Genomic DNA, 25,402 nt, shown 5'->3' on the forward strand with positions numbered 1-25,402 from the left:
AGCAGAATAGAGGCTCAGGGCCTGGTTCTGTTAAGATTTTGTTCCCACTCTGAGGGGTGACTCTATCACTATTTGAATTTTCTCTTGTAACTATGAACAACGCCAATTTTTTTTTTTTTTGCTCTGTGTCCTGATCCCCTGCCTTTGCACAAAGATCCCCTCGTCACTACTGTTCAGCTGAGCCCCTTTGCCCCACTCTTCCAGGACCACCACCAGGCAGCAGTTCAATATTCCCGATAATATTTTTACTTGGTCATATCAGCTTGGGCAGAGCAGGGCTTCTCTGCAGTTCAACCAGGGAAGATTTCCATGATAGAGAGGATTATTGCATCTCTTAATTATTCCTCTGCAACTATTGGCCTTCCCTCAAGGGCTGGCTCCCCCTAGAACTGTCAGTACAAGAACAGAGCAAATGATATATATATATATATATATATATATATATATATATATATATATATATATATATATATATATTATATATATATATATATACACACACATATATACATACATATATATATATACATATATATATACATACATATATATATACATACATATATATATACATACATATATACACACATATATATACATATATATATACATATATACACATATATATACACACACATACATATATATACACACACATACATATATATATATATATATACATATAGATAGATAGATAGATAGATAGATATAGATATGTATATACACACATATGCAGAGCTCAGGACACAGGGAAAAAACTGCATCTACCCCCAATCTTTGTCAAGTTAGATAGCTAGAATTAAATCGAGAAAGACCTAGGTACAAACCCTCAAATTCTCTGTCACATACCAGCGCTGTGATCTGGGCCATCACTCTTGAACTATACTCTCTTCAGTTCTAAAATGGGAATAATTGTGCCTCCCATAACCTATCTCACAAGGGTACAGTGTCTTAGGTGAGATGATGTATGCAAACCTTTAAAAATGCTTATGGTACCTGGCATGTAGTAGGTGCTTAATAAATGCTTATTGAACTGACTGACAGTTGTCAGGTCTGCTTATTTGGTTGAGGGGACGGGAGCACAATATTCCTTCTCATTAATCTAATACTTTGGGATTATAGGAGACAGTAGGAAAGGGGGAGTCCCCTTCTGTGAATCCTATTTCTTTCTTTTGAGTCCTCAGCTCTTGGCTCACCTTTAGTGGGAAGATTTCTGGGTTCCATTTATCCTTTTTGGCTCTTTGTCTTTTTTAAGTGCTTAATATTTTGTACTCACATCCTAGATTGGGAGTTGAGAAAGGGGCCAACATCTTCCAACTCAGGCTGGGGCTCCCTGAGATCAAGGGCTCTTTCTTTTTGCCCATCCATAGTACCCTACATCAGCAATGCATCATTCAGAGTCTGGAGATTTGAGTTCAGGTCTTTGCTTCCCTCTTTGCTCTCAGATTTCATCTCTCTAATTTCACTTGCATACATACACACCATGCCTTGCTGGGTGGGATAGAATGGGAACATCCATCTATGAAATGGAAACTGTTGGCAACTATTTATTTCTGAGGGAGCATGTTAATTCTGTCCAGTGAGAAAGTTCTTTCCCATCATTTCATCTCACAAAACCTTTTCTGTCATTGTGGGAAGGGGTATATGTCTCAAATGAAGGTATCTCCAACTAGTGGTAACTGTTGAGATCCTCTGATTTCATGATATATTGGAAAAGTTTATCTTTCTGCAGAGACCACTGCCATGCCTGGTGTGCTCCAGGATGTTGTGTCCTGTGCAACGTAAGCCAGAGGATTATTAATTGATTTCTACAAACTTGTTTTTTGAAAACTATTTTAATATGACAGTTTCTTTTGTGATCATATTTAAAATCATGATTCTGAAAAGGAACATGGGGATTTTACCAAGCTACCAAAGGGGTCTCAGACACCAAACTAGATTAAGAATCCCCAGATTTTCTCCTAATGCCAGCCCTATCCTCAGGCAGTCTCCCACTGGCTTGCTGCAGAGAAGCAGATTGGGAAGTATGGCATGGCTAGTTTATGACCCAACTTACAGAGGGAATGGGGAAACAAGGAGAGTCATGGGCAAGATATTAGAGCTAGAAAGAGCCTGGAATATAGAGATTGGCAGAGAGTGGGAACACTCTTGGAGATGATCTCATCAGTGGCCCTCGTGCAGAGAAAGGGTCCCCTGAGGTCACCTGGCAAATTGGTGGTAAACCTGGTTCTGAATTTCAAACTTAGGGCTCTTCTGTTATTCTAACATTTATGTCCTTGACCGTGATACTCAGTTTTCAGGGACTAGAACCAGCTCCTCTCCTAGGAGAGAGTTTCATGGGATAAAATTTGTTTCCCTTTACTTCTCAGAGATTGCCCCTGTGCCTTCTGCACATCCTACTGTGAAATTTCAGAGCTGGGCAACAACTTCTCTTCCCCTCCTTCAGGTCTTTTTTTCTGTCATCTTTTTCTATAAATCTCTCTCTCTCTGGGCTTCCTGTTAGTGTTTATTTCTCAAAAAGTATGAGTAGAGGGGGTGGGGGGAGACAAACTCACTGACCTCAACTCCATCCTACCTCATCTAGGTACCATAATTCCAATACCCGGTATCACCCTCCCACTCCTGTCCTGCCTCCATATGTAAACTCATTGAGAGGAGAGATACTTTGGTTTCCATGTTTGTATCTCAGCTTTGCATGTAATAGTAACTTAATAGATGATTATTGAATTGCATTGAGTCAGAGACCCTCCTCCAGTGTTCTGTGGGCTATAGAGGGAGCAATTCATTTCATGGAATATTTTCTCAGGAAGAAGACACGGTGTCCCGCTTTCAGAGAGCCTCCCAGAGCAGTTGACACGATAACCCTGGCAGCCTGGACTATAGACCCTTGGGGAAGAACAGATGCAGGCCTGGGAGGGGCTCTCCCAGGAGGGGGGACAAGCATCACTTCTCTGGTTGCCTTTTGGCCCTTAGTCCCTCAGGGCCTCTGAAGGCTCTTCTGTTGTCGTCTGAGACTGGTATTTTAATTCAATTCAGCAAGATTGATGCCATCCCTCCACTGTGCTGAACTCTGTGCTCTAAGCTGGAGGAAATGAAAGGTTTAGCCCTCATGGAAGCAGCTCAGTCTAGTAGAGGGAGTTAAGGCTCTCTGATAGATAATTCAATTAGACATTTGTTACGTGCCAGGCACTGTGCTGGATGTGGGGAATATAAAGACAAGAATGATAAAATCCCTGCAGGGAGCATCTAAGAGGAGGTGATGTCTTGGGCAAGTCTAGAAAGGAAGCTAAGGATTCTGAGGGGCAGAGATAAGGTGGAGGGCTGTTTATGTCAGGCATGAAGACAGCCTTTGAGAAAGCAATCCCTCAAGAAGCCATCTTTAAAGCAGTTACTATGTGTCCATCACAGAGGAAGATAAATCAGTCCTACTCTGAAGAAGTTTACATTCTAATGGGAGAAACCACATGTAAATATCTCAGTAGACATACAATGTATCAGAGTTTACAAAGGCATTCTGAGAAGGGAAAGTCTTAGCCCCCAGAGAGCAGCAGGAAAGACCTCCTACAGAGACTGAGGGAGGTGGGCAGAGGTATGAAGGTTCTCAGAACTAGTAATACAATTCACAATAGTATTCTCTTCATACATTTAATAAATATACTGGGGCAGAACTTTGAACTGGACACTAATGAAAAAACAAAATGTAGATAAGACTTGGCCCCCCTGCCTTCACCGAGTTCACAGTCAGCTGGAATGGCACGTGTTGCCAATAAGTAAACACAATACCATTTTATTTGTTGAATGTGCTAGAAAGGTACAAAAATCTATGAGAGTAATGGGAGGTCAGAAGGGCCTTCCTGGAGGGGAGAGATCATTTGTGCTGGGCCTTAATGATGGATAGGAGGAATTCAAAAAGTGAAGAGGATGGAAAGAAGGAGGAAGGCTCTTCAAATTGAGGAGAAAGACTGAACTGAAGCAGAGTTGGAAGGGCACATTCAGGGTAGAAGCAATTCTCTTCTGGCTTTTACTGAAAGCTTGCTCTCTTAAGTAATTTCGGTCTTGTCTGATACCTTGTGACTCTCTTTGGGGTTTTCTTGTTTAATTGAATTTAATATTTTATTTTCCCCCAATTACATGTAAAACAACTTTTAAATTTGTTTTAAAAACTTTTGAGTTCCAGATTCTCCCCCTTCTCCTTCCTCCACATTGAGGAGGCACATGTGAAGTTATATAAAACATATTTGGGATTGTCTTGGCAAGGTGCTGGAGTGGTTTGCCATTTTCTTCAATTCATTTTAGAGGTGAGGAAACTGAGTCACATAGAGTTAAGTGACTTTCCCAAGTTCACATAGCTAGTAAGTGTCTAAGCTGTTGAACTCATGAAGATGAATCTTCCTGATTCTAAGCCCACTGCTCTAGCCACTGTGCCACCTGCTAACTGCCTTTCCCTGTTGTTTAGCGTGTACTGTTTGGTATAGAACAGAAGTGTAAGAAGACAGAAAAGAGGGGCATTGAATGCTGGGCAAAAGAGTTCGAGCAAGGGATCCACTGAAAGTTATTAAGAGTGGAAGTGTGACGTGGCCAGATCACTGGCAGTTGTTGGAAGCTTATATAGGTCAGAATGGGGTGAGATGGAGTCAGGAGGCCATGCACATGTGGATTATGGGACACTAATCTAGAGAATCCACAGCCATTGGATCCTAGAAACAGGAGAGGTAAGAGGTAAAAGCTATTGTTGATATTTCCTATTCTTTGTTTTTCTTTGAGGGTTTATTTAACACAAATGTTCAAAGCTTTACCCATCTGTCTCCTTTGAATTGGGTTGGGGTTCAGTGGCTGAAAGTGGTTGCTCTCTCTGCAAGTGACTTTATGGTATTTAAAGGAAATTTGTGAACAATCTGTGCTCAGAAAGATTTGCTACTCTCAGGAACACTAGTATCCTTGACACTGGGTACTGAATCCTTCCTGGAAGCCTTTGGAGAGCTTGTGCAAGTCTTATTGTTTCCATAACTGAGACTGAGCATCACAGTCTGGCCTGTGAATGCACTTGAAGCCTCATGTCAGTGTCTCTTGGTCTACACCAGCTTTGCTTGCTCTCATCAGTTCTTTTCTTTACTACTTTAGGCATCCCAACGGATCTGAAGGCAAGCATGTTGCTGTGGAAGAGATAGCAGCTTCTGTGAGCACAGAGCAGCTCCCTGTAGCAGGGGCTGTTGAGAGACAGATGCACTTTATATTGTGTAAGGTGACTTAGGATGAGTCCTGGCAGGGGGCCCTAATGGGTTTATATATATAAAAAAAGGGAATGGGGAAGGCTGAGACCGGATTCACTTTTTTCCCCAGACCTTTTGGTATTTGCCAGAAGATCAGAATAAGATGAGACCTTGTTCAGGGCTTCCCAAAGACCCGACCCCCAACCTACCCCAGGGATAGAAAAGGAAGAAATAGTGTGAATAGATTGAGTGTGTGTGTGTGTGTGTGAAGAGGGCAGGTGAAGACTACAGAACATACCTTTTTCCCCTTTCTGGACTTCTCAGCTCTCATCCCTTTGACAGTCACTTGATCTAACATAGAATGATATAGTCTTAAGACCAATAGCACTTTTAGAAGTCATCCAACACACTCTGTTCATGATGAGGAATTTCTTACTACAATACTTCTGAAAAGTGGTCATCTGGGAAGCTCAACAAGCTTCAACCCAAGTTAGGAAATTTGAACCAAGATTTATTGTCCCACTAACTGGGAAGGAAGGACAGGCTAGCATGACCATATTCATTTTAAAGATGAGGATATTAATGCCCTGAGAAAAGAAAAATGATCTGTCCAAAATCACTCAAATAAGTTACATAGACAAGACTGGGCCCCAGATTTCCTTCTTTAAGTCTGTCCCAGTCAAGTCCTTTGGGGCAGAGAACAGGCCACTTGACAAATGGGTAAAGAGTTTGACTTGGAGTTAGGAAAGCAAGAGTGAGTCCTGATCAGCTTTGCAACACACTGAGCTCTCTGTCTTGGTTTTTTCATGTGTAAAATGGGGAATAATAATAGCACTTACCAGTTCATATACACGCAGTCTATTGTCATCATCAGTATTATTACTAATACATTTTTGTAAAGTTTATAGAATGCTTTCCTTTTAACCCATTGAAAGAAATTTTTCTTTTTAATTTTTTATTAAAGCTTTTTATTTTTAAAACATGTATGGATAATTTTTAAACATTAACTCTTACAAAATCTTGTGTTTCAATTTTCCCTCAGAGAAATTATTATACAAATAGAATTGTACCCATTTTTTCAGATTAGGAAACAGACTTCATGAAATTACAGGGTACAGAGTCTTAACTCAAACCTAGATTTCTTTGAAAAGTCTATTTCCAGGTTCTTTCTCCTTGTTTCTTTGCTCAGATTGTTTCTCCCTACTAGGGTCACAGGGAATAGATGAATAGGTACCATCTAGATGAATGGGTGTATCACCCTGGCTCTGTAAAGAGTTGAATGAAACTAGTAGTAATAAAAATAGCTGGCACTTATATAATACTTTCAGGTTTACAAAGCATTTGCTAACATCTCATTTTATTTGCAACCCAGTCTATTGAGCAAAGTGCTATTATCATTCCCATTTTCTTGATGAGAAAATTCTGGCTCTGGTGACAGAATGCCAGTATCTGAGGCAAGATTTTAGTTGGGCTTCCTGACTCTGGACCTAGTACTCTGTCCACTGTGCCTAAGGTTGGCTTAGAGGACCTCTTTCCTCAAGCCAGGGTCCTTTCCATTGATACTGACATACAAGCTTTCAGGGACAAATGGGAGCTTCCCTTATAGATTGAGAATCTTCGGGACTCTTATAGAATGAAATATGTCATTGATACTCTCCCCTATGAAGACACATGGTTTTTCTTTACTCTTACTCCTAGGATAGAGGTGGAAAGCCATACATACCCATTATCCCCTCTTCCTCTCTCTCCTTTTACTCTCCTGCCCATCCCCCAGCTATTGCTCCAGACCAGCTGCTGCTTACCTTCAGGGTTGGGCCTGGGTAGAGCAGCCCCCTCTCCTACCTCCAGTGTAAACATAGGAAAGACCAAAGGGCCTGTCCCTTCTTTGTACTCCCATCTGGCTCTGGGTTAATATATAAGCAGGCTGATATCCCCTTATCCCTGTTTTGTTTTTGGAACTCTTTTTATCCCAGCCTGAGATAGTTAGGGGGCAAATGTATCATGAATAGACTCTACTAGTTGAACCAACTTTTCCTCCTTTAAGAGCTGGAGGGCACCTAGATTCTGTTCTCTTGCATTCCAAGAGTGATCCTTCCCTTCATCTCTTCTTCCCTGGTCAGCCTCTTCCTTTCCTGTGACCCCAACCTTCTGGACATTTGATTCACCCAGTCTTAAAATTCTAGAATTACAGGATTTGGGAAAGGATGTAAAAATAAAAGTTTTATATAAATGTGAACCACTTGTACCAGTGAGGGCCCAGAGACATAATGGGGTCTTGCCCCAAATCACAAAGTGACTCACTGTGACAGAACCAAAGTTCCAACTCTATAAGCCAGGGCTTTCCTCACTATGTTGTTCTGACTCAGTCTTTTCCCTTTGTGTCCCATAAACACATACTCTAGTTTTAGCACCTCTTTCCTTCTGTCCTGTATCTATAAATATATTTCTCCTTTGGGTCCTGTTCCCTTGCTGAGAACTCTTGAGGCCAGCCACTTGGGAACAGGGGAGCAGAGAAAACCATCTCTTTTCCTCCATACGATGTCTGTCCGTCTTCTGTCTTTCTCTCTCCCCTGATCTCTAGATTATGTCAACTCAATAGCTAGGTATTAAATATTTGAAGTTTGGGGGGGAGTTCTGTTAATAGAGAGTTAAGAGAAGCTTCCATAATTCTTCCCCAAATAAGGGGGAACTCTTAGAATTCTTAGAGGCAGTGTGGCTTTAGGACAGATCCCATCTCAGAAGCAGGACAGCCATCGTCCAGGTCCAATTATCCCTGATACTTTCTGGCTGTGAGATATAGTCCCTTACCTTCTCAGAATCCTGGTTATTCCCTTAATATTATAGGCTGCCTACCTAAATTGGAGAGGACAATTCGCCATACTAATGAAATTATAGATCCAGATATCTCCCATCTATTCCTGCTCTATTCATTTCGTTATATTGGCTTTTGTGCTTGGGGTTTTGTATCAATTAGACTGCCTCATAGGGAGATAGGGACAGATCTAGGGATCCTATTCTTGGGGACACAGAGTTGGAGAAAAATGGTTCCCTGACTTTGGGGAATTCCCCAACTCTTGAGTAGGAGACAAGATTCATACAGATGGCTCTAAAGCCACACACAGCACACACACTTTAGCACTGGTAAAGTTTGAAAGAGTGAGATCAAATTCATATGTTTCCTCTTATAGAATGAAATATATCATTGATACTTTCCCCTATGAAGACACATGGTTTTTCTTTACTCTTATTAGGAGATTCCTAAGTCAGCCTCCTAGGGTAGAGGTAGAAAGCCATATATACCTCTCTCCCCTTCTCTTGTGTTTCCTTTTACTTTCTTCTCACCTTCTTGAAGACTTACTTCCTATTATCTGGGGTCTCAGCCTCCTAGACATTAGCCATTGTTTCCTTTATTTCTTTGGGCCTCAGTTTCCTGCTCTGTGAATTTCAATTTAATAGATGTATTAAGACTTCTCTTGCAGGCTGTGCTCAGTCCCTTATGTCCTGGGTGTGATGGGGGTGGGGAGTTTAGATGTCCCACTTTGGGAAAAGATAGAAGCTTGACTACCTAGCTGTTGGTGTTCAGTCCAAGAGGTTTGCTGGCTGACCTTTTGGTCTCTTCTGGCCCTTGACTAAAGTTTCCTCTGTTCCTCCACTTTCTTTGAGCTTTTCCTCCAGCCACTTCCCAGAAATTACTCCCAGGTTCAGAGATAGAACATCAGATGTCCTCTGGGTCAGGAATCCATTCTGGGACATATTTGACAAGTGGTCATCCGACAACTGCTTAAAGACCTTCACTTCTCTCCTCTCTTCTCCGGCTACATCCAGGCCCCATACCATTTGTTCTCTGAACTGGCATCTGTTCCTCTCCCTTCTACTGAGATCTGAGCTGGATCCCAATGAGGGCTTAGTGTCCAGAATTCCCAGGCATTCCTAGGACAGATAGCTCTCTCACACTGACTTGCTTTGTGACTTTGGACAAATAACTCCCCTTCTCTGGGTCACTTTTTCTTCCTGTTATAAAATAGTTGATGGAAGCTGCAGGGACCATCCATGTGGACAAATGAAATACTTTTTGTTTACAACATGCAGCCTTCCTATAAAAAAAAAGTGGAGGTCTCTGTCTGGTTTAGGACAGCTGGCTAAGCTTGATCGTTCCCCTCCATACAATGAAAAAAAATTAAGAGGTTGGGCTATACATGATCACTGATACTCTGAATTTCCAAGATACAGGGCACCATTAGAGTAGATGGGCAGAGACTAAAAGAAGACAAAACTGGAATCTGTCCAGCTTAGGAAGGGGGATGGAGAGGAATGCTCTGTTTATACTCTATATACCCCAGACTAGAATGGTTCCCCTTGGAAGATGATAGAGTCTCTACAAAATCAGTTCAAGTCCCAACATTTTGGGAAAAGAGGAAGAGGAAACACTGTTTCCATCTTTGGGGATGGGAAGAACAGCCTGGATGGGGAGGCAGCAGATTGTAGCAGAAAGCCTTACAGTCAGGAGGATCTGGATTCCAGTGGAACTGTTTGAACCTGGTCCATTTAACCATGATTCCTACATCCTCAAAAGGGAAATATGATAAACCCTGCCCTCCCTCCTTCCTCTAACTTTGTAAATGTGTGCTGTACTGTAGTAGAAACAGGAGCTGTTATTAGTTAACAAACAATACAAGGTAACATAATCAAGTACTTCCCTGAGTGCTGGAGCTTGGGTTGAAGAATGGCCACAGGTTGGAGAGCAAACAGATCTTCTGAGTTCTGGACTGGTCTAGGGAGACCCCTGAAAGAGAGGGAGCTGAGCTGGGTCTTGGAGGTTCGTTGAAAAATGGAGTTTTGAGGCAGGTCTAAGCTGGACAGGAAGGAGATCCCAACTATCCTGCACAGTGGAATTCACTGGAATGGATTGTCCTCCCCTAGGGTGGGGGTAGTCTTGTTTTTGTCCCTCTCCTTTATCTTCCAAGTGCCTCCCATGGTACCTTCCCTGTAGTAGGTGTCTACTGATCGATTGATTGATGGTATTGAGTACAGGTAGACCTAGTGGGGAATCTGAAGGGAAACCACCTTCCCCAGAAGGGTCCAGGTTTGTGATAGAGATTGGTCATGGAAAGAATCACAGAATGTCGGAGCTGGAAGGGGCTTCACTTACGGGAGTAGTGACGAGATTACACGGCATGCAGGTTATCTGAAGAAACAGACCCAGAAACCAGTCCATTGCTTCTTGGGCTCTCGGGCTGAAAACTGCCTCTAGAAATATGTGTATGTGTGTTTCTCAATTTTAGGAAATGCTGTGGTAGTGGACTTAGTGACCACCTGGCCTCCTCCAGTCCTGAGCACACCCAGCCCAGGGTGTGTCTATTCAGACTGATGGAGAAGGGCCAGGAGAGGTGAAAGTCAGAGTACCCACCTCAGAGCTGGCTTTATGCCCATTCCCCTCCACCCCCTCAGGGGTTGGGCCCTTTAAACTTTAATGAAGTTGGGCTCAGTTTCCAGCGGAGACTCTTTAAAGTTTCAAGAGCCTAGAGAAAGGAGGAAGGGAAGCAGAGAGACAGATGGATTTCCTTTCTCTTGCTCATTTCCATGCTTGGCTAGACTTCTGACCAAGGCCGAGCCAAGCGGGGGTGGGTGAGATATGACCTCTTTGGCCTTTAGAGCTGGACTGAACAAAATGGAAGTGGGGAATAAGAGGTGGCATGGGGGGCAAGCGTGAAACTTGGGAGGGCCTGATTGCTACAGTGGTTAAAAGGGGATAAAAGTTTAGACAGATCAGATATCACAGCCAGAAAGGATCTCTGAGATCATCTGGTCTGACTTCCAGGAGGCCTCAGTTTCCCTATCTGTAAAATGAGTCCCCAGGACTAAGTGATCTCTGAAGTTCTTTCAGGGTCAGACATATAATCCTCCTGGGAAACTGCAGCCAATAGCAGCAACTGGTTTTAGGAGATGGAAAACCCAAATTCAAATTCTAGGTCTGACAGTTGCTAAATTGTATACACTTTGGGAAATTCTTTTTCTGAGCCTCAGTTTCCACATCTGTCAAAGAGAAACAGTAATCCTGTCACTGTCTTCAGTGACAATGTTTATAGACAGCCTGGGACTTAAAGTCAGGAGACTGAACTTCTAAATCCACCAGCGAGCTATGTTATCTTTGACAAGTGATTTTAGCTTTCCAAGCATTGATTCCCTCATCTGTAAAGTGGAGATAATAATACCTCACAGGAGTGCTATAAGGATCAAATGAGAAAGTAGATATAAGCAAATGTCTTCTCTATGGATTATTATTTTTAATAACTATAAGTGAAAAATATTTTGAGAAAATGAGTGGTAAGAAAAACTTGGACTGAGGAGTCAGGATTTAGGTTAGAATTGTGGCTCAGCTTATTCTGTGGTCTTAACCAAATATCCTCTGGGTTTCCTAGAAGAGGTGACATTACAGTTTTGTTTGGAAAGAAAATGCAACTGTTCTGAGATTCAGTCAGTAAGGGAATGGGGAAAGAAGTGCTTGCCTGACTAGTAGTGCGGCAGGCTGAGAGATGAGGGAGCGGGCTCTGCCATAGTAGTCCAGTTTGGCCTGAGGGGGGCTTTCATGGAGAAAAGTGGGGGAGAACTGATAGAATGTTGAATGCACAGGTGGCAGGAGGGATGGGAGCAAAGCTCAAAGAGTGAGAGCCAAGCACTCTGGTAGGAACGTTATTTAGTGGGCAAGAGGGAGCTACTGAATGGGGTTTTAAGCAGAGGAGGGCATGACTGACCACATCAGTGTATGAGGATGATTAGTCTGTCAGCCTGAGAAGGATGGATGCGAGGTAGGGAGAGGATGTGGGAGGCTGGGAGGCCTATTTGGAGACTTTCAGGAGTCCAGGAGGATCATCTATTGAACCTGCGGTGATGGCAGCTGCACAGAGAGCAGGACACTAGGTTAAGAGGTGGGACAACAGGACCTGGTGACTGATTGGACAGAAGAGCTTGGGGGGGAAAGATAAGGCTGAGGAAGTGGTGGGGCCTCTGACAAACAGGGAAGGAGGAGCCTCTTTGGGGAGCGAGAGGCAATAAATAGAAGCTGCTGAGTGTTTGGTTATTTCGTGTTCTAATTATTCTAGACTATTATTTAATCATTAAAGCAGAACCTCTAGGAGGCAGCACATGGGCTGCCAATTTCAGTTACGCTCTTCTTTAAAGTAATAAAGCTAAATATAGGTTTTTATTTGTTTTTTGTTTATTGATAAAGAGAGAGACAATGGCTCCTTCTTAGTTGAGGACTCCTTGAGGACAGAAGCTGTTTGTGCTCAGGATATATCTGTTCTGAAGTCAGGAGCACTATCTCCCCCCTTAGGAGTCCTGAGAGTGAAGGCTGAGGTTTTTCTTGCCTTCTCCTATATTCCTTTCATTGCTCCCTCCTCAGAGCTCCCAGAAGGTGCTCCATTTTGTGACTTACCTTTCCGGAAGCAACATCCCACTGAGTCTGAGTCAGGAACATTTGAGTCCCACTCCTGCCTCAGGCAGGATTTTAGCTCTGTGATATTGGGCAAGGTACTTCATTTCTCTGTTTCCTCATTGTTTTCCAATGAAGGGGTTGAACTCTGTGATCCCCAAGGCCTCTTCTAGATCCAAACTTAAGACCCGATCATCTCTTGGGATATGACTATCCTCTAACCAGCTGACTCACAGCTTTGCCATCTGTCTCAGAGTAGGGTTGGGGAGAGGGAGCCTAGGACCCTTAGCAGCTTTTCTGGCAGCCCCATCCCACCCCACCCCCAAATCCCCCAGGACCAGAGCCCTGACCAGGCTACAGTCAGCTTGGAGCCAGTCTGGGAGAGCAGAGGGTTCTGAGGGAAGGCAATGCAGAAAGAGTATGTGGCTCTAAGGGGCAGTGTGTGTATTTGTGAGACTGGGTGATTCATCCTTGGTCACTGCAGCAACAACATTGCATCGGATCCAATTATTTTTGTGGGTCTGTTTCCCAGCTCTTCCTTCTCTCTGCTTTTCCCCAGCTTTTCTCCCTTCCTAGCAGTCAGCTTTGGCTCTTTTCCCTTCCAGTCACTTTTTGTCTTTTCATTTCACTTGGTCTTTCTCTCTCTTCCTGTTTCTCTCCCAGTCCCCCTCTTAACCTCTCTGTTTCCAGCCTTTCTTCCTGTCTCTTTGTCCCTTAGTATTTCTCGCCACCTCCTTTCTGGCCTCACTGTCTCTGTTTACTTTTTCCAGTCTTTGTGGCTCCTTCCATTTCACCCCTTCTCTCCCTTTCTTCTTGTTTCTTCTCCCCTTCCTTTTGATTTCTTACTCTGACTAGTCTGGGCCTCTGGGTGGAAGGGCAAGTCATGGGGGTGGGATACAGAAGAAAATCAGGAGAGGGGCTCCATGTTGGGCTCAGGGTTAGGAGAAACCTTGGAATCGGGGAAGGATGTGTCTGATGGTCTGGTTACTACACTGCTGGTCCTAGAGTCCTCCAGGGAATGGGTGTCCAGGGAAACAGGGCTAGAGAGCAGGGAGGATGAGTCACTTGCAGAGAAAGGGGAGAGGGAGGAGACACTGAAATAGCTTCCTTAGGTCTGCATGGAGCAGAGGTCCAAAGATGATTTCTGCTGCACTAAGCGGCTTCTCCAGGATATAGTCAGGCTGAAATTCAGTCCAGTGGAATCCCTCCCTTCCCTCCTCCCCAAGCATCTTTCCTTTTTTCTCTTTTACTATCCAGCTGAACAATATTTAGTTAAGGCATCCAGAGATCAAAAAGTGCCTTTTCGTCTCTATACATTATATTGTGTTGTGTTGTGTTATATCATCATATTATATATGTAATATAGAATTATATATAATATAGGCTATATTATTTATGTAAAATCATTACTTGGTTGGAAGGCTGGAAACAGAGAGGTTAAAAGAGGGACTGGGAGAGAAACAGGAAGAGAGAGAAAGACCAAGTGAAACGAAAAGACAGAAAGTGACTGGAAGGGGAAAGAGCCAGAGCTGACTGCTAGGAAGAGAGAAAAGCTGGGGAAAAGCAGAGCGAAGGAAGAGCTGAGAAACAGACCCACAGAAATGTCCAAGCTTGGTATAGAAGAAGGAACCACAATCTTGGAGACAGAAGGCCAAGGTTTGAGTCCCAGTTCTGGCCTTTATTACTCTCTGAAAGTTAGTCATTGCACCCTGAGCCTCAGTTTCCCTTGGGGTCTATAACATGCTAACTCTCTCCCAGGGTGGTTGTGAGGGAGATGCTTTGAAACCTTAACAAGATACAGAAATGGGAGAGTAACTATTATTGTTTATCTTTCTCTATGTGTGAATTTTCTTAATAAAATAATGTATGATGGAAAGACCACTAGATTGGAAGGCACAGAACTTCTTTGTCCTCAGTCATTTCCAGACATATACCAATTCCTCCAAAGAGCACCCTATCTCAAAAAGAAACTTTAAAGCAAAACCAGCTAACAAAATGACTGTGTTTGACACTGTGTGAAACATTCTGAACCTCCAGTCCGCACCTCTTTACCTGTAGAAGGGTGGTGTGATTATCATGTATCCTCCACAGCTAAGATTAGTCATTGTCATTCCTTAGACTTTGGCTTTGTTTTTTGGTTCACATATATGAAGAAAATAACTCATCTTTGTAGAATGCTTTTGAGTTTTCAAAGTACTTTTACATCTTAGGGATTATAATAATTTATAAATTATTCTCTTGGTTCTATTCCCTACATTCTGCATCAGTTCATACAAATCTTCCTATATTTCTAGGAATTCTTTATATTCATTGTTTCCTATGGTACACAAGTATTATTTTGTTATATTCATATATCATGATTTGCTTAGCTGTCCCTTGATTAGTGGGCATCCACTTCGTTTCTAGTTACTATGAATATTTTAGTACATATGGGACCATTTTCCTCTCATCTTTTAGCTCTTTGAAGTAAATACTTAATAGTAGGATCTCTATATCAAGGAGTATAAACAATTTAGTGACTTTCCCCAAATAATTCCAAATTATTGGACCATAACACACACATCCTTTCATTTTGCATTTTTTCTAAATAAATCATGTTTTTTTGGTCACTCAAAAATCCCCTTTTATCTTTCTTTTTACCCCCTCCCCATTGAAACCAAAAGAAAGGCATTACAAACACATATAGTTGAGCAAAAACCATCTCCAAATTAACCAAGTTTGTGTGTGTGTGTGTGTATGTGTGTGTGTGAGAGAGAGAGAGAGAGACACACACACACACACACACACACATACACACACACACAGACAGGGAGAGAGAAGAAAGAAAGAGAGATGGAGACAGAGACGGAGAGAGAGAGAGACAGAGATGGAGAGAGAAAGACAGACAGACAGAGAAAGAGATGCGAATGAGATTCATGCATCAGCTTCTCCCTCATTGGTATATTCATCTTTACAATTGGGCAAATTGGACCTCAGAGAGGTAAGTGACATTGGCCCAACCAAACATTTGAACCCAAATCCTCAGACTTTGAGTCCATATCCTGCTGCACAATTAGGGTTTGAACCAGAGTAGGGTTCTTGCTCCTTTCAGTGGCCAGGGCCCCGTTGGCACTTGGTCTCGGAAGTCTAGGGGCTCTTTCTCAGAGTCTATTTATGAGCTGGGAGTGGGCTTGCACGCCTGTGATCTCTTCTGCAGGGGAGGCTGAGGCCAATGGGACCCATGAGCCCAGCAGCGGGCTAGGCTCATAGGGCTGTTGGAATGAAGCCTTGGGAAATTGAGAAGGGGGTTATGAAGAATAGCACCAGGCTGCCTGGGGAGGGGGGGGAAACCTGCCTGCCCAGGTTAGAATTGGAGCAAGTCAAGCTGCTATGTCAGCTATCACAGGCTGGCGTGTGAGTGGCCAGATTTCTGCAGAGGAGACTCAGTACCAAAAAGTCTTTTTCTTTAAAGCCATAGAATAAAATACATAGAAGTGTAAAGAAAGTCAGTTACAGTGAAATGCAGTTTTTGAGATATTTTTAAAAATAATTCTTAGAACCCAAGTTAAGATTAAACCCCAGGATTAGATTATCTCTTAAAAATTTTTTCCAGCTCCATTCCTACTCTTCTATAACAATTCTAGTTTTTGGAGTGTCCGGTACTTTTAATGTCATCTTCCTCCTTTGAAATTCTCTGTTTCTCATCCTGATGTTTCCACTTAAGGAGCCAGATGACCCTGGGCATGTCATTTATTTCTCTGAATCTCACTTTGCACATCTATCACAGAGGGCTAATCATCTCTGCATTCCTTTTCCTGCAGGCCACTTGTGGGGAATCTGAGATTAAGGCAGGGTAATTTAGTAAACCATGGAGCAATGGAAGAATGTGAATGCTGCTAGTCTTGCTGTTAATACTTCCTCTGTTCTGCAGTAGCTATCTTTGGGGGGGAAACCAAAGCCCTAACCCAGTGTTGAGTGCAGCTTAATGATTCAGCAGCTCAATTCCCACTGCTGCTTTGCTGCAGGGAAATTTAGCCAGACACTCAGACCTTTGTGAACAGCTTGAGGTTTGGGGTTTTTATGTTTTTTTTGGTGTGTGTGTGTATGTGTGTGTGTATTTTTTAAAGAAGTAAGCCGCCTAAGTTATCCCAAAAGGCGCTCCTAAAAACTCCAAGGCGGCAGGGAAACAATGCTCAATTAAAAGTCTGGTTAATGTTTATCCTAACAGCATATTCATTTTAGAGATGTGCATTGTATGCTAGCAGCAAGGTGTGTGTGTGTGTGTGTGTGTGTGTGTGATTTTCTGCTGTACCAGGGTCTCTTTTATGATCTTGCATGCAGCTTATTCAAGTCTATTTTATTTTTTCATTGTATTTGTTTGTTAGGTTTGCCATACAGTGTTTTTATTTAACATTTTTTATGACATCTTATATGTATATGTGTGTATACACTTATATGTGTGTACACATACCCACATTCTTCACACCAACACGCTCCTTCCCCTTTCTCTAGCCAGTGAACTCTTACAAAAATAAAAAAGAAAGGAGAAAAAAAAAAAAAGCAGTTTAGCACTATTCAACACATCGGAGGGATCTGACGGTATATGCAATCATAAACTTTTTTTTAATGTTAAAAAAGTTTTATCTCTGACTTACTGATTAATTAATAAGCATTTATTAAGTACCCATCATGTGCCAGGACTGTGCTAAGTGCCAGGGATACAAATAGAAATAAAAAAAACTTACAGTGTAGTGGGGGGGAAGAACAACCCACAAAAGGAAGCAGAATGGGATTGGGGAAGGTATCCAGAATAGGGGTGTGATGGAGAAGTCCCAACATCTCCAAAAGGATAGAAAATTGTGGTGGTCCCCTTCCTCAGAAGCTCTGCAGTTCCTGGCCCTGGCCTCCAGTCAGAGGAACCATTCAGAAGGGCAGAGGGCATTGATGAGATCTGAGGACCAGGCAGATTCAATCTTGCAGCATAATGAGATTTCCTAATGAATTTCCTGGGGAAGGAAGGCATGATGGAGACTTGCAAAAAGTCCACGAGCTATGAAGCTGGTTGGAAATGGGGGTTTTGGCTTGAGAACATAGTCATTTCTGTCAACGTCTGCTCCCTCCCATGCCCCAGGGACCTTTCCTTGTCACCAAAAAACCCAGGTAAGCCAAACCAGCCCAGTGACCTCATTGATCGAGGTGGGGGCATCCCACACCCACAATCCCTTCCTGCATAAAAGAGGGAGGGAGCGCATTTTATCCCTTCCCTAGGCCAAGATTATCTCAGTGCACACTGTGTTTGGCTTTATTCTAGGGCTCTTTGTTCACTTTAGCAGGACTCTTTTGTGTATGATTTTCCTGCTGCTGCTGAAGTCTCCATCAGTTCTTCTGTGTCTTCTCAGACTTCTCTGAATTCCTCTGCTCATCATTTCTTAAACAACGCCCTCAGATTTCCTTGCAGTCACATCCTGCAGTTTGGCCATTCACCTCAGGCCCTTTGAGAAGAGTTGGGCGCGGCTTGAGCGCCCGCTGGGGTCCGAGCTCAGGATGGCTCCACTAGTGCAGCCCAAGGCTGGTCTCATGGGTCCAGCTGAAGTACCAAGGCTTCCTGCGTGGCTCCAGTGGAAAAGGGTTTCTGTTTCCCAAAGACCAGCCTCATAACTCACACCTCTGTTACCACCTCAGCTTTATAAATGACTTTTCTCACAATCTTATGAGAAGGGGGAGGTCCTAATGTATCCCCATCTTGCAGTGAGAGGCAGGCTTGCTTTCCTGCTCTGCTGTTGAATTGTAGGCTCCTAGAATCATAGCATCTTAATAGTATAACAAGTGACTTGCCCATGGCGTTTGCCTAGAATAATTAATATTGGCCTAGCAAGGGATTTATGCAGCAAGGGTGTGGGATGCCACCCACAGACCAATGAGGTCACTAGGCTGGCTCAGCATAACTTTTTTTTGTTTGTTTATTTTTTGGGTGACAAATACATGACGCAGAATTTGAACCCAGGCAGGCTATAAAAGCCAAACAATGAATTTTATTTTTTTGCCCTAGAGGTGATAGGGAGCCACTGAATAGATGTATAGCATAATTATACCTCTGCTTTAGGAAGATCACTTTGGCAGCTGAGATGAAGGAAGGAAAGAAACAAGCATTTATTATTGAAGTTGGGGGTGGGGGGTGGGAAAGAAAACCACTAAAAGCAAGGACTCCAACCAGAAGACTATTGCAAGGGTTCAAGCCATGAGGTGATAAAGGCCTGAACCAGTGTATGTGAGGAGGGGCAGATAGGGAGCTCAGCAGATAGAACTCCAAGCCTGGAGTCGTGCATTCAAATGTGGCTTTAAATGCTTACTGGCTGTGTGAGGCTGGGCAAGTCACTTAATCCTGGTTGCCTTGATTTCCTTAGCTGGAGAGAAGGAAAGATAGTATTTTTTTGTTTTTTCTTTTTTTAATAATAGCTTTTTATTTTCAAAATATACCCAAAGATAGTTTTCAACATTCACCCTTGCAAAACTTTGTGGTCCAAATTTTTCTCCCTCCCTTCCCCACTCCCTCCCCTAGAAAGCAAGCAATTCAATATAGGTTAAACATGTGCAATTCTTCTACGCATATTTCCACATTTATCATGCTGCACAAGAAAGATCAGATCAAAATGGAAAAAAGGGAGAAAAAAAGGAAAAGAAAACAGGCAAATTACTACAAAAAAGATGAAAATACTATTTTGTGATCCACATTCAGTTCCCACAGTCCTCTTTTTGGATGTACATGGTTCTCTCCATCACAAGTCTACTGGAATTGGCTTGAATTACCTTATTGTTGAAAAGAACCACATCCATCAGACTTGATTATCATACAATCTTTCTGTTACTGGGTACAGTGTTCTCTTGGTTCTGCTCACTTCATTTAGTATCAGTTCATGTCAGTCTCTCCAGGCCTCTCTGAAATCCTCCTGCTGATCATTTCTTATAGAACAATAATATTCCATAGCATTCTTATGTCATAACTTATTTAGCCATTCTCCAACTGCTAGGCAAGGAATGATTTTTTACTGTGAAAATGACAATTATAATAGCTTGCATTAGTGTGGCATTTTATAGTTTTCAAAATGCTTTACAAGTAATGATCTTCTGATTTTTCTTGTGCAGCATAATAAATGTGGAAATATGTTTGAAGAATTGCAGATGTTTAACCTGTATTGGATTACTTGCTTTCTAGGGGAAAGAGGGAGAAAAATTTGGAGTACAAGGTTTTACAAGAGTGAATGTTGAAAACTATCTTTTCATGTATTTTGAAAATAAAAAGCTATTATTAAAAATTTTTTAAAATAATGATCTTGCATATTTATCTTCACAATAGCCCTGAAAAGGGCGGGTGGGTCGATGCTGTTATTATCACTTTACATCACTTGACATACACTTTACATTGACACTTTTACATGCATTATCACTTTACATAAGTGATAGGCAATAGAATTTACATGACTGGACTAGGTTTTATATGTTTGAGGTTGGATTTGAACCGAGATTTTGATTCCAGATTTGACACTTTAACCACTGCATCACCTATGTACCTTAAAGAGGGACTCTGTTCTGCATTGTCAAAGACAATGGGAGGCAACACGGGAGGCAGCAAGATCTTGGCTCTTTTGAAGTATGTGGGGCACAGAGGTTTATAGCTACCTCATTATCCTTATTAAAAATTATTGGTCATTTCTAGCATGATTTTGGTGATGGGTCTTTGGTCAGTAATGCAGCTCCCCATGGTGCACAGTGCTCCACTTCCCTGGCTCCCTGCCCAGGGTCTCCTGGGTCTAGTTCCTGTGGATCATCCTACATTGGTGTAGCTCAGTCTCTCCTCCCAATGGCTGACTTTCTGGGGCTCCTCAAACCTGGGCACTGACCTTTGTCCCTCTGTCTGTCCACCTGTAGTGTCGGATGGAGTGCCGAGATGTACCGGCCGAGACACTCTATGATGTGCTGCATGACATCGAGTACCGTAAGAAGTGGGACAGCAATGTGATTGAGACCTTTGACATCGCCCGTCTTACTGTGAACGCTGATGTGGGCTACTACTCCTGTGAGGACCTGGGACTCTCTCCTCGATCTCCAAGCTCTTCCTTCTCACTTATCTTTCCTGAGCTCCCCTTCTCACACAATCATAGAATTTGAGAATATGGAACCATAAATCTCTTAAGCTACAGTCTTTTTAAGACTCTACTCATGGTGTCTCAGAATCATGAAATTTTAGCATGATAATCTAGTGCTTTAATATTTGTGAAGCACTTTTGTATGCATTATTTGAACCTCCCAGAAAAATTCTGAGGTATTTCTAGAGATATTATCCCCATTTTACAGATGAAGAAACTGAGATTCAGAGAATTTTAAGTCCAGAATCATATAGTTAAAAAATGTTTAGATTGGGTTTGAAGTCAGGTCTTACTCCCAGGTCTAAAACACGATCCTCTCTGCCAGGCCCTAAAGATTAGAATCTCAGATATTGAGAGCCAAAAGGTTGTGTGGTCTAATATCCTTTCTTATTCAGGAATCCTTTAATGCTTCCTTGACACCAGGGTAACTCAGTCTTTGCTTAAAGAGCCTCAGTGATGGTCATTGCCTCCTTCCCTCCTGATGCAACTCGCTTCTTCATTGTGGCAAAGTCCCAACTGACATTTACAATTTTTAAGTATTTTAATATTATTAAACATTTATTTTTGTCTCCACCCAACCTTTTCCCTCCTTTCCTGCCCTGTCCCTACCATCCCCTAACAAACAACAAATACTTATAATGTATATGCATAGTGAAGCAAACAAATTACTACACTAACCATGACCAAAAATGTATCTCATTCTATTTATTTAGTCCCCTTTCTTTTTTTGAGATGTCTTTTAGACTCATAGTTAATCATATTACTTTGTTCAGTTCTTTGAGTCATCTAAAATTGTTTTCACAAAATTTTTATTGTATCACTTGTTTTGCTCACTCCATATCAGTTCATACAAGTCTTGCCCAGTTTCTCTGAGAATGTCCCTTTCATCATTTCTCACAGCACTATAATATTCCATTATACTTCTGTACAATAATCGGTACAGCCCTCTCCCAATTGATGGAGTATCCCCTTGGTTTCCAGTTCCTTGCCACCTGAAACAGTTTTTTTTATTTTTATATGTATAGGATGTATATTCCTCTTTGTTTGCTCTTGTTGGTGTAGTGTCCTAGTATTGTAGGTCAGATCCTTATGTTGATCAGAAATCTTTCTATAACTTCCCTCCATCGATTCTAGTTTTGTTCTCTGGAATCAGGCAGCACAAATTTATCCTCTCTGTTCTAAGCTAGCTTTTCACGAATGCAAAAATCGTGTTCCTCTCGCCTTCCCTTTTTTCCTTCCCCCATCTCACTTCTCTTTTCCTAGTATTTCCCCTTTACTCACCCTGTCTATATTAACCAAAGTCTCCCTGGGAGCTTGCCCTGTTCAGGATGGTGTCATGTGTCTGACAGGAGAAGGAGATCTTTCTCTGTCCCAGAGGAGCTCCCAGCCTGGGAAGGGGAAGTGATTATCCTCGACAGGAAACAATTAGAGAAAGCCAGTGTTCCTGCGTGTGGCTCTGCCATGCTCAGGGCTGAGGGGGCCTTAACCTCAGGCCTAGGTTAAGCACAGAAGGCCATCTGGGGACGGGAGGATTGCTGGGAGGCCGGCTGGCTAGCCCTCGGACCACTGCTACCCCTCAATGGCCCAGTAACTCTTAGTGGAGCATCTGGGAGGGAGCCTGAAGCCCCTCTGGGAGGGACTTGTAAGATGTGATATGGCCTGTAATTTCCAGTCTAATGGCCCTTTTCTTCTGCTTAGGGAGGTGTCCGAAACCCCTGAAGAACCGGGACGTCATCACTCTCCGGTCCTGGCTGCCCATGGGAGCTGATTACATCATCATGAATTACTCAGTCAAGCACCCAGTGAGTGTGCTGGAAGCCAGGCGCCGTTGGGAGCCTTAAGAACAGTTCTAGAACTGGCTCGAGAACTTGACCCAATGCATTATTTGGGGCAAGTTCCTTCCTTTTTCTGAGGCTCAGTTTTTCCCATTTCTGAGATGGGGTTGACATTGGTTTCCACTTACAACTGATCCATGAAGAGAATAGATAGGAAGGTGCTTTGGGAAGGATGAAGCCCTGGACAACTTGAGTCCAGTGCTCTAAATGCTTAGAGACACCAGCTGTGCGCAGGGCTGGGGTCTGGGCATCCTGAGTGAGGTGGAGTGACAGTGCCATGCGGTGGACAGAACGCAAGTCTTAGAGCTTAAGTTTTTTTTTTAATTTATTTTATTATAGCTTTTTATTTACAAAACATGCATAATTTTTCAACCTTGACCCTTGCAAAATCTTCTGTTCCAAATTTTCTCCTCCTTCCTCCTATCTCCTTCCCCAGATGGCAGGTAGTCCAATACATATGAAAATATATGTTAAATCCAATATATGTTTACATATTTATACAGTTATCTTGATGTACAAGAAAAATTGGATCTAGAAAAGAAAAAAACTGAGAAGGAAAACAAAAATGCAAGCAAACAACAACAGAAAGAGTGAAAATGCTATGTTGTGGTCCACATTCAGTTCCCACAGTCTTCTCTCTGGGTGTAGATGGCTCTCTTCATCACTGCACAAATGGAACTGGTTTGAATCATCTCATTGTTGAAGAGAGCCACGGCCATCAGAATTGATCATTGTATAGTCTTCTTGTTGCCGTGTATAATGTTCTCCTGGTTCTACAGAGCTTGAGTTTTAATCCTATAATTGACCCACGATGTGACCAAGTTATCTGTTCCAGTCTTAGTTTTCCTAACTGTAAAAAAATGCAACAATATACCTTTGAGGGAAGAAAGCCATTTTGGTTAGTCTTAAAAATATGAAGGATTATGTTCCAAGACTTAGTCATCCAGAATCACAGCACTGAGAGCTGCAAGGGACTCTAAAGATCATTTACTCCAGCCCACTATCTCGTCCTGCCATGTTCTTGCATCATGGTCTTGTCTCTGCCCTTACTTCCAGGTTATTCTGCTGTGTCTACCCTCAGTTCCTTCAGACTCTGAGATTACATATCTTGTGGGTTGACCAGTGGTCTTTGGCTCTAACTCGTGCTATCTGATGAATTCACCTCATTTCTCCTGGCCTGTTTCCTCATTTGTTAAGTAGGAACCATAACTGACAAATTAATCCACATATGTGAGGGGAAAGTTTTTTTTTTTAATGAACCTCAGAGTTCTAGAAAAATGGCAAGTGTTATTCTTTCCCTGATCAGAATCCTGTAGTGGGGGCTGGGAAACCTGGGTTCACATCCTGGATGAACCTACTTGCTACTTGTGCTGCATGCTATGGGGCAGTCCCCCGTCCTTCTCTGGGCTTCAGTTTTCTGCTTTTTAAAAATTGAGGTTAAACTAAATGACCTCTGAGGTGATTGTTTGAAACCTGAGTGTCATGACCACAGGAAAAAAATTGTTCAATAAAGATGCAAATGTTAAAAAAAGAAAAACTAAAGGTTATGAAGAAACTCAGTTTAGTAGGGGAATGAAAAGAATAATTTTATAACAAAGACATTGATTATTTAAAACCTTGAAGTGGGAAAGGGCTGAGGATAGGCGAGAGCTGGGAAAATAGGAGAGAGGTAGAGATTCAGATTGAGTCTCAGATGATTCTAGAAGTGTAACAGGAACAAGGTGAAATAGAGCCCAGAGTACAGCCCAGAGAAGAAAGTATGAAAAGATGTTTGTGGGTAAGAGGGCAATTTAGAGGGACTTCCCTTCTCTAATGTCTTAGAGAATGGCCTCTGTTACTTCTCTCTTCTTCCTGCCTCAGGTGCCAGCCATGGCTGTACCTCATGCCTATCCTTCCCTTCCTAGAAATACCCACCCCGAAAAGACCTGGTCCGAGCTGTGTCCATCCAGACGGGCTACCTCATCCAGAGCACAGGCCCCAAGAGCTCTGTCATCACCTACCTGGCCCAGGTAGACCCCAAAGGTGAGACACTGCACCTGCCCTGCCCCCTTCTCCTCTTGTCCTTTCCCTTCTGAGCATTTCCCACCCCAAAACAGAGCAATATATCTGTCCTTAGCCTTCTTCCACACCCTCCATGCCCTGATGTGTCCTTTGCCTTGTGCCAGGTGAAGTGGTAGGGCATGAGTAGGAAATATAGGTTACAAATTGGAACTCTTAATGAGGGAAGCCCCTTCAAGGAGCTTGCCATCTGGTAGGGGCCCAGACAGAAGCAGGTAACGCTAATTCAGAATGATACATGATAAATGCTTTAAAGAGCTGTCAGAAGTTAAGCAGAGAGCCTGTGTTTGGCAAACAGTGTTACAGATCAGAGAGCCTGGAAGATGAGGCTTAGAGGAAAACTTTTGGATTTGAAGATTAGCTCAAGTTATTCATGGGCACTGAGGATGATAAGAGACGGGGAAGGAGTGAATAATAAGAAATGACTCCTGGACATTTCTGGCTATGGGAAAAGCTGGAGAAGGGGGTAGGGTGTGTGGCCACCCTTTTTTATGGTTCACCCTGTTTGTCCTAGGAGTTGGGCTTAATCTCTATTTATTAGGTTGTGAGACATAACCTAACCTGTCATAGGAGTAGACTCCTGGGTGGCAGGAGTCAAGTGCTCTGGATCCAGGTTTTTCTACTTGCCAGCTCTGTGATCTTGGACAAATCCATTTTCTTTGACTAGAGTCAATTGTATTTTTTTTCCTCTTGTTAAGTGGGAATAATTTAGGGCAGCTAGATGACACTTTCTAGTTATGTGAC

At 42.6% G+C, this 25,402-nt stretch overlaps 1 protein-coding gene and 1 non-coding gene across 3 annotated transcripts in view; both read left to right on the forward strand.

Moving 5' to 3' along the window:
• Positions 1 to 25,402, forward strand: part of STARD10 (StAR related lipid transfer domain containing 10) — a 36,062-nt gene that overhangs the window by 2,546 nt on the left and 8,114 nt on the right. The window contains exons 3-5 of one of the 2 annotated variants that reach the window (XM_051987193.1): positions 20,548 to 20,614; positions 22,464 to 22,567; positions 24,505 to 24,622. In XM_051987193.1, coding sequence (XP_051843153.1) covers positions 20,548 to 20,614; positions 22,464 to 22,567; positions 24,505 to 24,622 — 289 coding nt within the window. Of the gene's footprint in view, positions 1 to 20,547; positions 20,696 to 22,463; positions 22,568 to 24,504; positions 24,623 to 25,402 lie in introns of both variants that reach the window. The other variant, XM_051987192.1, reaches the window with a different exon arrangement.
• Positions 9,238 to 9,378, forward strand: LOC127558525 (small Cajal body-specific RNA 3). Its single transcript, XR_007952903.1, has one exon. It is a non-coding gene; the product is annotated as a small Cajal body-specific RNA 3 (non-coding RNA).

The sequence above is a fragment of the Antechinus flavipes genome, chromosome 3, assembly GCF_016432865.1.
Source record: "Antechinus flavipes isolate AdamAnt ecotype Samford, QLD, Australia chromosome 3, AdamAnt_v2, whole genome shotgun sequence".
Taxonomy (NCBI): Eukaryota; Metazoa; Chordata; class Mammalia; order Dasyuromorphia; family Dasyuridae; genus Antechinus; species Antechinus flavipes.